The 14,795-nt window shown below is 46.9% G+C and overlaps 1 protein-coding gene across 1 annotated transcript; it reads right to left on the bottom strand.

Annotated features, from left to right (window-relative positions):
- Positions 1-2,469: 2,469 nt before the first annotated feature.
- Positions 2,470-9,114, bottom strand: LOC135901165 (uncharacterized). Its single transcript, XM_065430831.1, has 3 exons — positions 8,863-9,114; positions 6,081-6,234; positions 2,470-5,010 (listed from the first exon to the last, which is right to left on the bottom strand). The coding sequence occupies exons 1-3, from the start codon at positions 8,890-8,892 to the stop codon at positions 4,595-4,597; spliced, it is 600 nt and encodes a 199-aa protein (XP_065286903.1). The 5' UTR covers positions 8,893-9,114; the 3' UTR covers positions 2,470-4,594.
- Positions 9,115-14,795: the final 5,681 nt, after the last annotated feature.

Raw genomic sequence — 14,795 nt, forward strand, 5'->3', positions numbered from 1 at the left:
TAAAGCCGAGTTGAACCAAGTTCGTGGGGACTCTGCATCATCAGTGAAGGCCATTTACTGCTGGATAAATGAATTCAAACGTGGCCGAACTTCGACGCAACATTTACAGTGGAAATTACCACGCCAGAAATAGTATCGGAAATTCATGAAATTGTTATGTAAAACCGCCGAATGAAGGTACGTGAGATAGCTGAAATTGTAGACATGCCGGCAGAGAGAGTTCACAATATTCTTCATCAGAAATTGCAGACGAAGTGGTCTGTGCACGTTTGGTGACGCGACTGCTGACGATGGACCAAAGGCGCATGAGAGCAAACTTCCCGAAGAAGTGTTTATCGGTGCTTGATCGCAATCCGCAGTTACTTTTGGCGTCGATTCGAGACAGTTGACGATGCGTGGATGTATCATTACACTCCGTAGCCTAAACAGCAGTCAAAGTAATGGACTGAGCCTGATGAAGGTGCTCCAAAAAAGGCAAAGACTGTTTGTTCAGCCGCGAAGGTGATGGCGACTGTCTTTTGGGATTCACGAGGAATAATCTTTGTAGAGTACTTACAAAATAGCAAGACGATAAAAGGACCACATTATGCAACACTTCTCCGGCAACTGAAGAAAGGATTGTGCACTAAACGGCCTGGGTTAGCACGGAAAAAACTCCTCTTTCATCAAGACAGTGCTCTGCCCCACAGATCGCTTGTTTCAATGGACAAATTGCACGAGTCAGACTTCAGGGCTGTGCCTCATCCACCCCTCTCCGAATTTGGCCCCATGGGATTTTTTTACTTTTCCCAAACCTGAAGAATTGATTGGGTGACAATAATTTTTTTTTTTTCAGGCGAAGAGATTATCTCAGTGGTAAACAACTTCAAGGGCCTCGAGCCATCCTATTTTTTTTCTGAGGGGTTTTAAAAAAATTGTAGTACTGCTGGAAGAAGTGTGTGGAGCTAGAAGGAAACTTTGTTGAAAAATATTGTTTTTTGCAAACATGTCTTTAATTGCCTTTTACCACACTTATCAAACGACCCTCGTACGTGCGTACGCTTAGTTTGCATGTGCTGCAGTTATTCGAGTCGCGCGTACGTAATCCTGCTAACTCTAGTAATTAAAGAGTCCGCGAAACTGGGATGCCGCACACAAGTTGCAGAGTAAATAGCTTGTTCGATCGCTACGTTGAGGCAGTTAACATGGCCTTTTCTTCACAACGACAGGAGTACCACGGCGGTTTGCGACGTATTCTCGGATGTCCCAAAAATTGCAAAAAGTTCAGGAGCTAAAAATTATCGAGGAGCTCTTCATAACGACACCTATGAAGGCCCAGGCCTTGAATTTCCCCGGTGGCAGGAAATTCCTAATGATACTCGCATTCGAATGATTCGAGTTCAAGCAGCCTGCCAAGGAGTCTTCCGAGTCGTTTTGAAGAGAGATGTGTAACAGTGGGCACTTCTATTTTATGGGTACCCGGGTGGAGGGAATATGCGCGAGCTGGGATGCCCTATTCCTAGCAGAGGGCAGACACGACGAAAAAAAAAAGAACGTATAGGCAGGAGAGTGTCTTGCCGGAGATGTGGTCTAATCGCGTAAATGTCGAGGGCGCCGACAACTGTGGTAGGTAGCACATGGAGTCGTGACGTCAGGCGATTCGCCACAGTGAGATAACGCGCTCGACGTCTACGTCATCGTATCGATGAACGTGGTCACTCCAGAAAAGCATCCGTCTTACTGCAAGCGGCTGGTTACTCTGAGCTTTGGCTGCTCCCGCATTGGTTTCACAAGCAGCACTACCGCGCACGTCAAGCGCCCAATTTATTACAATGTGCAAATTGTAAATTTAAAACGTCTTCCTCTTCCCTTTTTTGACAACCTTCCTCTTGTTTAGCGCTGATTAAGAACATGGAACAGCAGTTAGACCTGTCTCATACCTTACTACATCCTTAAGATTGTGTTATAATTCCCACCCTCACGAGTGTAAGGATGCCAGTTACTTTCTTTTTTTATTTCTTTATTTCCGCAAAACAAAAATTTCACTCTCCGTATACAAGATATTGTTGAACCCTATAGCCATCGCGGCTAGTCGTGGGTCTATTTAACAAAATGCATATTTTTCATTTGCAGCAACATAGGGCGCAAACAAATTTTATAAAAATAGCAAAAATAAATAAAATGCACAAGAACCTCATAACTCCCAATAATAGTTATTCACATATTTAACAAGAAGTGCTGTAGTGCCAGTGAAAAGGTGATTAGTTTTAACGCTCTTCAGGGTATAATTATAAATTAGGGCCTCATTACATGCGAGTAAAAGTCAATATACCGATTTGCAACGTTAAGGGTGTAAATTGGTTTTGAGTATACGACTTCGCAACCTCAGTTCTAGCTTTGAACGCTCACGTGTGGAAGAAAAAAAACTCGCAGCCACCTCCCACCTTATGACCCACAGAAAAATGGCGCAGCGATGTCTACAAAAAAGAATTAGGGAAGCAAAAATTTATTTTCTTACACACACTTGTTGACTGCCGAAAAATGCGGCAAACATGTTGGTCTGTTTGCATTGTCTTGCAAAATGCTTGTGTGCTGTTTTTCTTCTAACGGTCGCAAGAAAGAAGCGTAATAACTTGGGCAAGTTCTAGGAGTCTTCCATGGTAGCGGTAAGAAACTAACAAGACAAGAGGTATATTTACAAGGGAGGGCCTAGCACCTTAGTATCAACAAATGAAGCAACACATCAAGAGGGTGTAAGATAAGAGAGAAACATCGGGAGGGGGCTAGAAACAAATTTTCTTTGTGCTTTGATGCTATAAATACGTTTTAAGCAAAGAAAGAAAAAGAAATTTCAAGAAAAATGTATGGCAGCGACTCTCGCATGAACTCGTACATTACTTATTGCAGCAATATGAAAAGCGTTGATGACAGTTCTCGGCAACAAGCACAAAGCGGCGATCAAGAAAAAAATATTGTTAAACAAATGCAAAGTTTTACTCGCCGTCTCAAGGCACACTGCGTTCCCATAACACGAGAAATTAATTAACGCACGTTACCACCATCATTAAAAAACAAGGGGCTAATGTCGCTTTTCTTATGAAACATCACTGAAACAACCTTTACTACATGAGCTTCACTTGTTAGCTCCATTACTTTGCGGCAGCTTACCGCTCCACGCTGGCACATATAACGTACAAAACTATTGGATTTCAGCTAGCTCTACAAGTGAGTCTCTGCGTGGAGGCAAAACAGTCTACACACCGGGCGCGCCAGCACAATTATCCGAGGGGTGGCCTTCTAGATTCAGCGACAAGGGGACCTGGTCTTCGTCAGGGTCCCACAAGTATTCTCGTCTTATCGTTGACTCCAGCCTGAAGCTTTCCTTGTTCCTCTGTACCTCTGTCATGTGTAAACGCACTCGTAAAGTGCCTTCTGCTAAACTGGTCGAAGTTGAATAGCTGAAGGGCTGCACGACCCCACTTGTGTGAAGAACTGAGTAGCCTAACAAAAAGCTGGCTCTCTCAAACCAGGCGAGGCTTCTTCGATGTCCGCCTCGCGTGGAGGTACGCATTTTGGCACCCTGCATCCGACCGGGACAACGCCCCGATTTTCTTTTTTTTTTTTCTGCTCACTGCGCCTGCACGCCACTTCATCATTGTTGAAAACTTACAAAATTAGACATGGGTTTCACCCCAATGAGAAGATTCGAGCGTATGCAAATTCATTATAGTGAAATTAGAGTAATTGGAGCCGTTCTCGCTCGCAACTAATACACACTTTTCCAACACCATGTGCAGCGTACTTTATCGACATAGATCCTACATGTCAAGATGAACTTGTTAACGTTAGATGGCCCGTGCTTTCTGCGAGCGGAAAAGGAGCGCGACTGAGAATAGATACACCAACACATGCCCCACTGCGCATTGAGCCCTTCATGTTAATTTCTTGTCCCTGCAGCTCTCTCTTGAAGTATGCGATATCGGTAACGTCTACATGCTCATGGCTTGACTAAACACATGACAAGTTTTATGGCGCAATACCAAAAGGAAGAGGCATTCTACAATCGTGACAATCATCTTGGCTAGACAATAAGTACAAAGCTTGCAGCATATACGTAAAGCCATCACAAATAATGTTCACTAGGAAACGAAACACCGCTAGGAAGAGTCTACAATCGTGGCAATCATAGTGGCTAGACGAGACGTACAAACCATATGACATGCATGTAACACTGGACGATAGAGCAAGGAAGAGGGGATGCATTCTACAATCGCGACAATCGCCGCGGCTGCACAAGACGTACAGACCTTACAATATGCACGTAAAACTATCACAGAGGAAGTTCACTGGGAGCGCAAGGAATGCATGATAGCAAGCACTATACAGCGTCCGCATTCGTTTCTTATTCGTATTCTCTTCACAAAGTTGTAATATCCCTTCCGGTTGGTAACGGTTTAACCGCACACTGAGCTATTGTGACGCAACGTTTCCCCAATGCGCGCTACTCAAGGAAAGACAGGTGAAAATCCATAGTAATGCCGACTGCTCCTTGCAGTCTCTCCTGAAACAAAAAGCATCGTCGCCAGGTTGCCTTCGACGCGACGATTGGCCAATCCTAAATCCTCATCTTGGAGGCCGCCATCAGTGACTTCGCGCTGCGCCGCCCCTCAGGGGCAGTCCGGCGGTGCACTAGTGTCATGTGCTTGGCCAGCGATTCCGCAGAGGCGAACAACCGGTAGCAGAGGCTGCACATTCCCGACAAGTGCCAGACGTGCGTGGTCTCGTGCGTCTCTGGGTTGCTCCGGTCTCCTTCGAGTTCCTCGAAGCAAGGGCAGCAGCAGCAGCAGCAGCAGAGCAGGAGCTCACACTCGTCGTCGCTGCATGACGACGGCCGCACGATGGCCTCCGCAGCGGAGGTCTCGGTCGCTGGCCAGCATCGCGAGCAGCTACCGTGCCAATGCCACTGCGGCCGATGCACCTTGAAGCGACGCGCATAGATAACGCGGTTGGGTACGGCTTGGTGCCTTTGACCTGCGGAAGAAAGAAAGGGAGGCGGTTGTTGGATCTAGTCAAGGAAAAGCGGTGGTGCGTGTAAAGTTAACATGGGTATTCTCAAACGAGCCTCGACTCCAGACCCCTCACCCAGCGAACACCATTCTGAACGTCCATTTAGAACCCATCAGACTAGCTCCAGTCGAGATCGAAGTCATTCATAGGGTCTTTCTTTCCAAGTGATTTACGAATTTATAGAACCTGCGAATGCGAAATAGTTGCCCACTTACTTCTCACAATAACTCTTTTGTTAAAATTTTTGTCTTTCGGCTACGTAATGCCTAAGACGGATTTCCGTATGTTCAAACCATATGGCTCTGGTCTTATTATTTATAGTTCATTCATGAAAGAAAAATAAACCCTACTGTAGCACGAAGCTATATATAAAGGAAGCCCGCACGGGCCTCTCAGAGAGCTTAGCAGTTGAAGAAAAAATTTGCCCCGCTCCGGGAGTCGAACCTGAGATCGAAGCCTTTCCGGAGTAGCCGCTCTCAATTTACGCTAACCAGGAGGCTAGCAGATCGCAGAGCGAAGCCGAATCGATGGACCAGTCAAAACACACTGATACATAATACTGCAAATCAGTTTTGCGGAAGCCCACATGGTGGAGACAAGTTCACGAAAGGGAAAATCGTCATCCAGCCGACAGTAGCGCGAAGCTAAAAAGGAGCTGTAGTGAGTGTGGTTTCGTGCAGACTCATGCTACAGCCAGGTAGATGACAATTTTCTCTTTCATGAACCTTTAACCATTTCGCGGGCTTCTGCAGAACTGATCTGCCATGAGAAGTTATTCAATGCAACCCACTAAGTAGATACTAAACTGCGCAAATTACTATCGTTCAGCCATCTGTCACTATAGTCTCCACAGCAGCTTCATTTATGTAATATTTCCGTACTGTCCTTCAAATTTAATGTCTTCAAACTGGAGCAGGTGTCACGCTCGGCGTATAGTCAAGGATGAGCTTAGCACATCGTGAAACGTATGCGAATACAAGCTTTAATTCCATCGGATCGCCCACAGCAGTTGTGCGAAATGACAAACGACTCACTCTTCGACGAGTTCCAGTGCTTCCTCGCGTCCAGCGGGGTCACGCCCCCGCCAACCAGCTCCATATGCTGCCCCTCGCGATCGTCGTGCGACGAGGAAGCGCTGCTGATGCTGACGCCTTCCGCCACGCCGCCACTTGGCTGCAGCTCCTTCTGCTGCGAATGGGTAGAAAGGAAATGGTGAGGTATCAGATACCGTTCACGCATGCATCGTTAGAGCGCAGAACGACGGCGTCACAGACAAGCAGTCGTACAGCGGCCCGAGTTCGCGATGACAACACTGCTGTCAATGGCCAATGCTGACAAATTGCGAGAATAAGATGGTGGCAGCATCTAGCGCACCTACGACAACCCTTGCCGGACTAAGATTTGTCAAGCGACACGGTTCGTTCTTGCTGAAGGGGTTTTTAAAGACCCGCGAGCCCGTACTCACAGAACGTTCCTACGCTAGAAATGTTTGTAAGAGCAAATTGCAGCTAATCCTGTTGCGGTGCACACTACTGGCTAAAGGGGGCAAGCCAATGGCAAAGAACACGTAAGAACGAAAGTCTAAGTGAATTCGGCCAGTGCTATAGCGAATATCGTTCAAAGCGCGCCAGATAGTGACGAAGCGAAGGACCCACGCGTTCGTCTATCTGTTCTACCCATGCTGTTCGCACCAAGCAAGAGTTGCTTTTGTTTCATTACACACTACTGCGGCCCCTTTGCTGATGAACAGGCAGCTTTGCGTACCCATCCCTCGCCTCCGTCGATCGCTTCCATGCCTTGACGCATCAATTGCCAGCAAGTGTGTTTCCACCATCAAAACAATGTAAACAAACACTACGCTGCGCTCGGCCGCAATGGATATCAAACGTACTTCTCCTTGATTCCAAGGCAGCCGTTGATTGAAGCTGCTAAGAGACGAGGACAAAACACCATGCTTAGGCGATGGTAGTTGGGACGTCGCAAACGGTCACCGCGGGCTTCGTTGGTATACATGGCGAAGGTATACTTCAAGTCGCGTGTATGCGCGCAGCGGTACGCGCTAAGTTGAGCTACTGCATTAGGCTGAGCCCGCATGCTTGCACGCAGCACTGCATTGGATGAGCACGCTGGCGACGATGATGCCAGCGTGCAATGAACACGAGTTCCCGACCCGCTTCGCGACAACCTGATAAATACACCACGAACAGAAAAAAAATATTGGTAGGCGGTTCAACCTCTAGTAGACGTCGATGAAGGAAGTCCTCCTGAGCAAGTTGAGGACGAGAACGGGATATACGAGCAACAAGTAAAGCGAGGAACTAGTCTGGTTGGTGTTCACTCGTGTTGAATGTGCTGAGTGAAACAGAGACGGCTACTAACACAGACGGACACACCAGGCAGGACGAGAAGGCGCCAACTGCCCACTGGTTTATTGTCGGTGAAACTTTGCTCTTCCATTTCCTGTTCCAAGCTGTCCATATCTTACTGTGATCTTTCAAGCCTAGGTATCTATCTGCACATGCTCAAATGCCGCAGCCCGTGTAAGGGCAACGTTCCAGTCGGTAATTTGGCCCTTTCTTGCCCTGTCTGGCGTGTCCTTGTGTGCAAGTAGCCGTTTCGTTTCATTCAGCATAGTGAACATGAGTGCATGAAACGTAATTTATTGTGAGCCGTGCTGGAGGGACAACGCTTGATCGACGTCAGGTAAAAATTAAATAGCCTTCCACATTTTTGTCATCACTTATCATAGTCATCATCATAGTCACTACATGCACAGTTGCCCCTACCCGGCGTCATCGCATACCAAGTGGCCCCAGTTGCACATACCCGGTGTTGCGTACCCAGTGGTACATACCCAGGGTCACATACCCAGTAGCATACAACCATTGGCCGCCATTGCTCTTATAGACTTTGCTATATCCGGGATAGGCCCACGAAAGAGGGTAGAAACGCACATACCCGAAAAACCAGGGGTAAATGGCCAAAAAGAAAGTATTCGTCTTAAAAAAAAACATCATTGCGAAATTCTGTATTTATTCATAAAAGCGGTGCTTGGGCGCCTGCCTAAGCCGCTCGAGTTTCAGGCGTGGAACTACTTAGCATGCAGTTCTGTTACGTACCACCTTTAGCGACAGTGACTATACCAATCTCATGCCGTATAAAAAGGCGCGCGATGGCATGAGACTACTGGCGTTTTCAACGAGCGACAACTAACCGAACATAATTTCGAATTTCGAATATTTCTAAACTGCAACGTTAGCGGAACTGCCGACAGCGAACACATTACACTAGCGAGGTCGCGCTGAAATGCGAACGCGACTCGCGTTGCGGCCAGCGTTCCAGAACGACCGAGCACAACCATCGGAACGCGCAACGGAAGAACGATTTCCAAGTGACCATCGTGCCACTGTGGAATAGAATGAACAATTCCAATCGGTTCACATGTTGGCGTATTTATTTCCTTCGCTCAAAAATGACATTGCATAACGCTTGCATAAGCTAAGCACCAAATGTCATCTCCGTACGAACTTAAGCGCGGGTTAGCAAAAGCTTAAAGCTTAATAACGAAGTCTGTAATAAAGAGTGCGTCACACAAAATGTAAGCACTGAGCACGGCCTCGCTGGAACGTGAGCAGTGCTGGAGTTTCAGAGCAGCCGGTCTACAGCGCGGCCGTGCACGGAGATCGACAGAGACGCGCCGTGCGTTATTTCAGCAGTAGTCTGGTGAGTCAGCTATCATAATAAAACAAAAGACGAATGTAGAAAAAGAAATACATCATTCGGAACAGCTGATAATAGGAAAGTGAGCAAACTTACCTCGACGTCGCAACCCGGAACGTCACACATGGTAGCAGGAAGGTCGCTGTCGTCACCGTTCCGCAAACCTGACAACTACTGTCCAGGAATATTTTAACCACGACACGTTAGAAATGGCCCAAATACTACCTCCGACACGACTTATGGCAGTAAAAGATCATACACTGACTTGAGAAGCCGAAAACTCACTCAACGTACACACTGCCACACGCGACGCCACACTTACCGAGTTGCGGATTGGCTACGGGCTTGGCTTGGATGCCACTCTTGTGCGTAACCAGCGCCTCCTGCGTAACTGAGCAGCTTGAGAGGAATTGATTTGACCAGGCTGGCCGGGCTACGTCTTTGCTCGGCCTCGTTGAATGATCGGCTTTCCATCCCGACAGTGCGCCGATTCGTGACCATATATCTAAGTCTACAGTGTCAGGTAGAGTTTCGACACATAAGCTGTCCTGTCCGCGCGAGCCTGCCAGTTTGGCGCGTGTCCGTGCGCGCGAGAGGGACCGTGCACAAAAATTTTGCACGAACAAAGTAGACCTCGTGCGCATACTGCTGTACGTCTTAAAGTGTTGGTGGTGTTATCATTAAGGTTGTAAACAATTCCGGAATTCATGCATATTGCGTATCACTCGTTGCAGCGTAGCTATAAAATTGGGTTCTCGCTGATAAAGCAATTGCCATGATCAGACTAATACATATTTCGGCATGTAACTATGCACATCGCTCGTACAGTCTTTGTAGGCACAGGTGGTAGTTTTCAATATATATCTTGCTGCAACTAAAAACATCACAAAAAATTAATGAAGGTATTTATATGGCAACCGTACCGGGAACTGCTGGTAGCGCGGCGTGTTTGCACGTGTTTCCCATGACAAATTCATTAGAAATGATCCACTTGCCGTTGGTTCTCCTGGTTCAATTCTGCCAACGACACGAATGGTTGCACCGAAACGCGCGGGCACTTGTTGATGACCGACGCAACCAACGCACTTTCTTGTTCTGCTAGCGCCTGTTCTGCATGGTTTCTCCAAGAGCATTCTAGGTCATTGTCTCTCTTTCTTTCTATCTCCTCCTTCCACTCTGTTTCTCTTTTTATCCCCCTTAACCCTTCCCCCTGTGCAGGGTAGCCAACCGGAACTACCTCTGGTTAACCTCCCTGCCTTTCTCTGTATTATCTTATATATATCTCTCTCTACCCAGACAGCAGGCGAAGAGCAGCAAGCTGCCGAAGCTGCTAGTCAAGCCGCGGACCTAAGAAGCGAGTGGAGCGAATGCGGAAAACTGGCCAAGTCCCACTGAAACAGAAGAGCATGCAAGACGTGGGCTTCAAGCTGACCTTGCATTTTATGCACGCTTACGGTGGCATAGATGCACTTAAGTCCTTTCACTGAGGAGATACATTCTGAGTATCATTTTATACGTATCTGACTGTCAAAAATATTGAATAATCGATTGGAGAGTTGTAATATTCCGCACGTTCGCACGTAATCAATATAGAGGAAATAGCGGAACCCCGAGACATGAAAAGAAACTGACTGAACGCTACGTTCGATCGATACGATGCTTCTCGCAGTAGTCATGATTGATTTGGCTCCTACTATGGTCCAAAGGGGCAAGGAGTCCTTATTCGCTCTAAGTGGGTTTTTAGTTCGTTCTGTTTGTTTGTTGTAAATATTTGAGTTATCGAGGGGGTCGAAACGTAGGAATGAGTGCTATATACGTTTGCTGTCTCACTGTTAGCGTACGACAAATGTCAACTGAATTCGCTCAAAACGCTACAAGTGATCGATTTAGCTGCGCCTCACCCGCAATGACGCCAATGCAAGAACGACGAAATCATGATAGGGACATATCGCCGACTGGTCGGAGTCAAACATGTAACTTTCGATGCGCTGCAGTTGGCCAAAGCACATTGCAGTTGAAGAAGGAAATTTGCGGCCTGAAGTGCCTTCTGTCATCGTTATTTTCACGACGCTTGGTGAAGGGCTACATGGGAAAATGGGCAGCTGAGCGTTGTGACCTCATCGCATGTCCCGTGATACGGGTAAGGCAATGCGCTATATAATACGTCACCTCAGTCTCGACAAAAAGGGTCGCCCCGAAAAAAAAAAAAGAAGACGATGGATCGCAAACGTTCCACCTATGAGCATGCTTTGGACTTTCCATGTGCTTCGCAGGTGCTCACCTTCGGAGATGTCCCGCTCGAAAGAACGGGACCTATAGAAAGGCGACCCGGTACAGTTATTTCATTCTCTTGTTCTTTCTTTGTTTTTTTTTTTCGCGCTGCTCCGAAGATGAATTGATACCAATTCACCCACCTTCAATCACACTGTATCAGAATCGCCACAAGTGCAACACTTTGTGTTCGTGCAGCGCAGCTCAGCGCCTCGCCGCAAGTCCGTGTTGCCAGGTTTTGTTTCGTGGCTGACTTAGCGCCCGCGGAATCTCCGTCGTATAATCCGCAACCGCTGCGCGGCAACTAAAGCCGCCTGCCTGAGATCATGTCGCTTTCCTTAATGCTGTTTATCTGACGCGTCGTATTAAATCACCGTACATCATCGTCACGCGTTTTAATCACCTCCGCTAATCTCACGTAGATCCGGTCGCACGAGCCGCTAGGTGAACGTGCTTTGATCCCAGGTTTATCCGTACGCTTCAGCCGCTGCTTCTTGAACTGGCATTTTGCATTTTCCGATAAATCGGCACAGTTGTGCAATAATGGACACCGACCACTGGAATAAAAGCTGACTTCCCTTTCTGTGGTCGGTGTGCGTTATTACCCAACTGTGTTATGATCCCTTCCAGACGAGTTTTCGTCAAACTGTCCATTTATTTCCACTAAATTATAGAGATAACGACAACGGTGTGTAAGTAACTGTCCCTTTACTAAACGACAAAAAAGTTATCTTTCTCAAGGTAAGACGTATCCAATAGGTCTATTAAATTAAGTATCCACCTAATTTCATTCAGGGCTGTGCAGGAAGAGACGTGAATGTAGTTTGTGTATCTAGCATGTGTCTGTGCATGTGTCTATACATTTCTTCACTTGCACAGGATTTTGTGCAACCTCACATAAAAAAAAGTTTCATTTCTCGAAGAAAAATTTGTAGTTCCTCTGACTTTCAAATCACTTGAGCCACCTGGTTATTTATATGCAAATAACCATGGTTGTTTAAGGCCATTTTATTACCATATAAGGCGACGCGGTAACGGCGTAAAGTGTGTGAAAGTAATACTTTCTTGCTTGAAAGCGGACGGCTTGTTGGTTGTTTCATCGTACAAAATTTCTTGGCCTCAAATGAGATAACTGTCTGATTTGAGTCTAATATATTACTGATACCGCTCTGGTGCCATGTTTTACGAGTGCAGCTGGCGATGGCCATGTTTATTTCCTAAATAAAGGAATAATGCGTTAATCCTGATTAAGTTTTGCAAGTACTCAGTTTCAGCCTTGTTGGTAGAACATCTTTTCTCATGATTAGAGCAGAAACTGGAGACAAAACGGACAGATGTCGAGACACATACAAGCGCAACTTTCAGCAGTGGTTTATTGGAAGCCGGAGCCCGAGTTTATGTACCCCAGACAAATACCAAGGATGCGCAAATGCGCAAATAAGGATAGCGAAGGAGTACTAACGCACTTTTGAACAAGTTCATCAAATGTTGCTAATTCGATTATTAATCTCGTCATTACGTCTTTATTCCTGTGCACAACAAAGCAAACATGAAACAGAAGCGAGCAACCGCACTTGCTGCAGTGTACTTCTAACCAGCCATCATGTCATTTGTTGACGTTATTACAGGTTTAGAGATCACTTCAATGCGAAGTTCCAAAGACCTAGCGCCTCCGAGACCTTCTAGAAGCAAAATTTCGAAGTAAAATTGCAGATACGCACACAAGGGCTGGTATAATGTTGCATAAGGATTCCTCTCACTCGATTTTATTCCTTTCTTATGCTCCATCATGCACGGCCGACCGATTCCGGTGATAACGTGGTCGAAGCGCTGCTCAGACATCCGACAAAGGACGAAAAGGAATGGCAATGGAATAGAATCATTGCACGGTATCTTGGTCATGTTTACAGTTACCCACAGCACGCACTGCCCGTCAAGTATTCCGACTGACGTTTCCAGTGAGCTGGCCTAGTCCTTTTATCAACACTTACCGGCAGCTCTTTTTATTAGTCGTGAATCACGTGCATTCACTAAAAAAACTCAAAGGATGGTTACGAGTGTGTACCACGAATGTAAGCATTAGCTGCTCGAGTGCTCGCAGACATTTAAGCTCACACTGGTGCAACCGGGGGCGGCATGATGACGACGGCGTGAGGAGAATGGAATGACGAAAAATGTGTGACAACGATTGCGCGGCGACCAAGATGGTATGACGTGAATCAGATGAAGGAGCTGCAGTGACGATGATGGAACGACGACGACAACATCACGACTGTATGACAACGAATACACGACGGCGACTGTATTACGGCGGCACAATCATGATTCTGAAATGATGACGATCCTATAACGAAGACAGCTTGATGACGACATGAGGGAAATGGGATGACGAGTGCACGACGAGAATGGCATGACGACGACTATATGACGATGGTGTCGTAAGATGGCGTGACGACGGCTGTATGATGACGATGACGTGTGACGACGATGGCATAGCGAGAATCGTGTGACGAAGCTGGAATAACCATCATGGAACGACCACGACAACTTCATGAGGACAGTATGACAACGAATGCGTGACGCCGACGCCATGACGACGATGGCATAACAATGGCGTCACAATCACGGTTGAGTGATGACAGCATGATTACGATGGAATGACAAAAAAAAGGGGGGGGGGGCATGGACATCGTTGGATGGGACGACGGGCGCTATCTGCGCGTTTTGCCGCCTGCGATGCGCGGAGGACAATAATATGTGGAAGTGTTACAGGGAACCAAGCTTTGCGGCACTTCACCGAACACTCTTATCTCACTGGTATAGAAGCGCACGCGGAGTCGCGTGCTTCTCTTGCTAACCTCTCTCTCTCTGCGAACGGCGCCAACGACACTAAACTGAGCAACGAGCTAAAAGAAGCTGACGATTTAAAAGCAAGGCTAGAAGAAAATTAAACAGATTTGCACACCGAGGACTCCGGAATTGTTACTGACTCGCACGACGTACATAAAAACACTCTTCGTACCACTCTTTGCGCTATGGTTGTGCTCCAAATAGAAGTAACACGAATTTGTGCGCACAAACGAAGGCAATGCATTCTTTTTTTTATTACTTAGCTCTTAAACTTCGTGCGATATTTCCATCTCCTCGAAACTGCTGCGTTACCCACAGCGGCATGTCCGTCGCTTTCAGCTGTTGTCATACCGTGTTAAGGTAAGCGAGTCGCGAGGTCAATTGTGTAGCTTAAACTTGAGTTCAAGGTTCCTCCTTCAAAGCTACGCCGGAAGGGCCTTTAGGATATTGCTTTACTGGTTATCGTGTTCGGTTCGTCCACTGTTAGAACGTATGGTACAGTGCTGAGCGGTAGTTTCTGCAACTGTGTAGGTCCGGCTGCTGCGGAGGCCACACAGACTCGCATTGGGTGTGTTCCAGTTCTTACCAACATCGGAGACAGTCTACGTATAGGCAGCTAAGGAGATAGCCGAGGCAACTTCGAAGCTATGTAATGGAACGCGTTTTGAGCCGTCTGAAAAACTTATGGAAGTTGCTTCTGCGACGTGACGCCACCTCGTGGCGACAAGAATAAGTTGAGGAAAGCACACATTGTTTCTGTATTTTAAGTCCTTGCGCCTGCGAACATATGAAAAACACGGGGTAGCTGACATTAAGGGCGTTGGATGGCGCGTCTACGTTTTCTTGTGCGCAGACAACCTTCCTGTCGGCTTTCCAAGCGTCTTACATTTGTCCTGTTGCTCTTCCTT

The sequence above is a fragment of the Dermacentor albipictus genome, chromosome 4 (genome assembly GCF_038994185.2).
Source record: "Dermacentor albipictus isolate Rhodes 1998 colony chromosome 4, USDA_Dalb.pri_finalv2, whole genome shotgun sequence".
Classification (NCBI taxonomy): domain Eukaryota; kingdom Metazoa; phylum Arthropoda; class Arachnida; order Ixodida; family Ixodidae; genus Dermacentor; species Dermacentor albipictus.

Excerpts from the sequence above, each read along its gene's own strand:
- LOC135901165 (XM_065430831.1), bottom strand. The coding sequence starts at position 8,892 with ATGTGTGACGTTCCGGGTTGCGACGTCGAG. Across the intron at positions 6,235-8,862 it reads TTCCGGGTTGCGACGTCGAG|CAGAAGGAGCTGCAGCCAAG; the intron begins GTAAGTTTGCTC and ends ACCCATTCGCAG. Across the intron at positions 5,011-6,080 it reads GCACTGGAACTCGTCGAAGA|GTCAAAGGCACCAAGCCGTA; the intron begins GTGAGTCGTTTG and ends TTTCTTCCGCAG.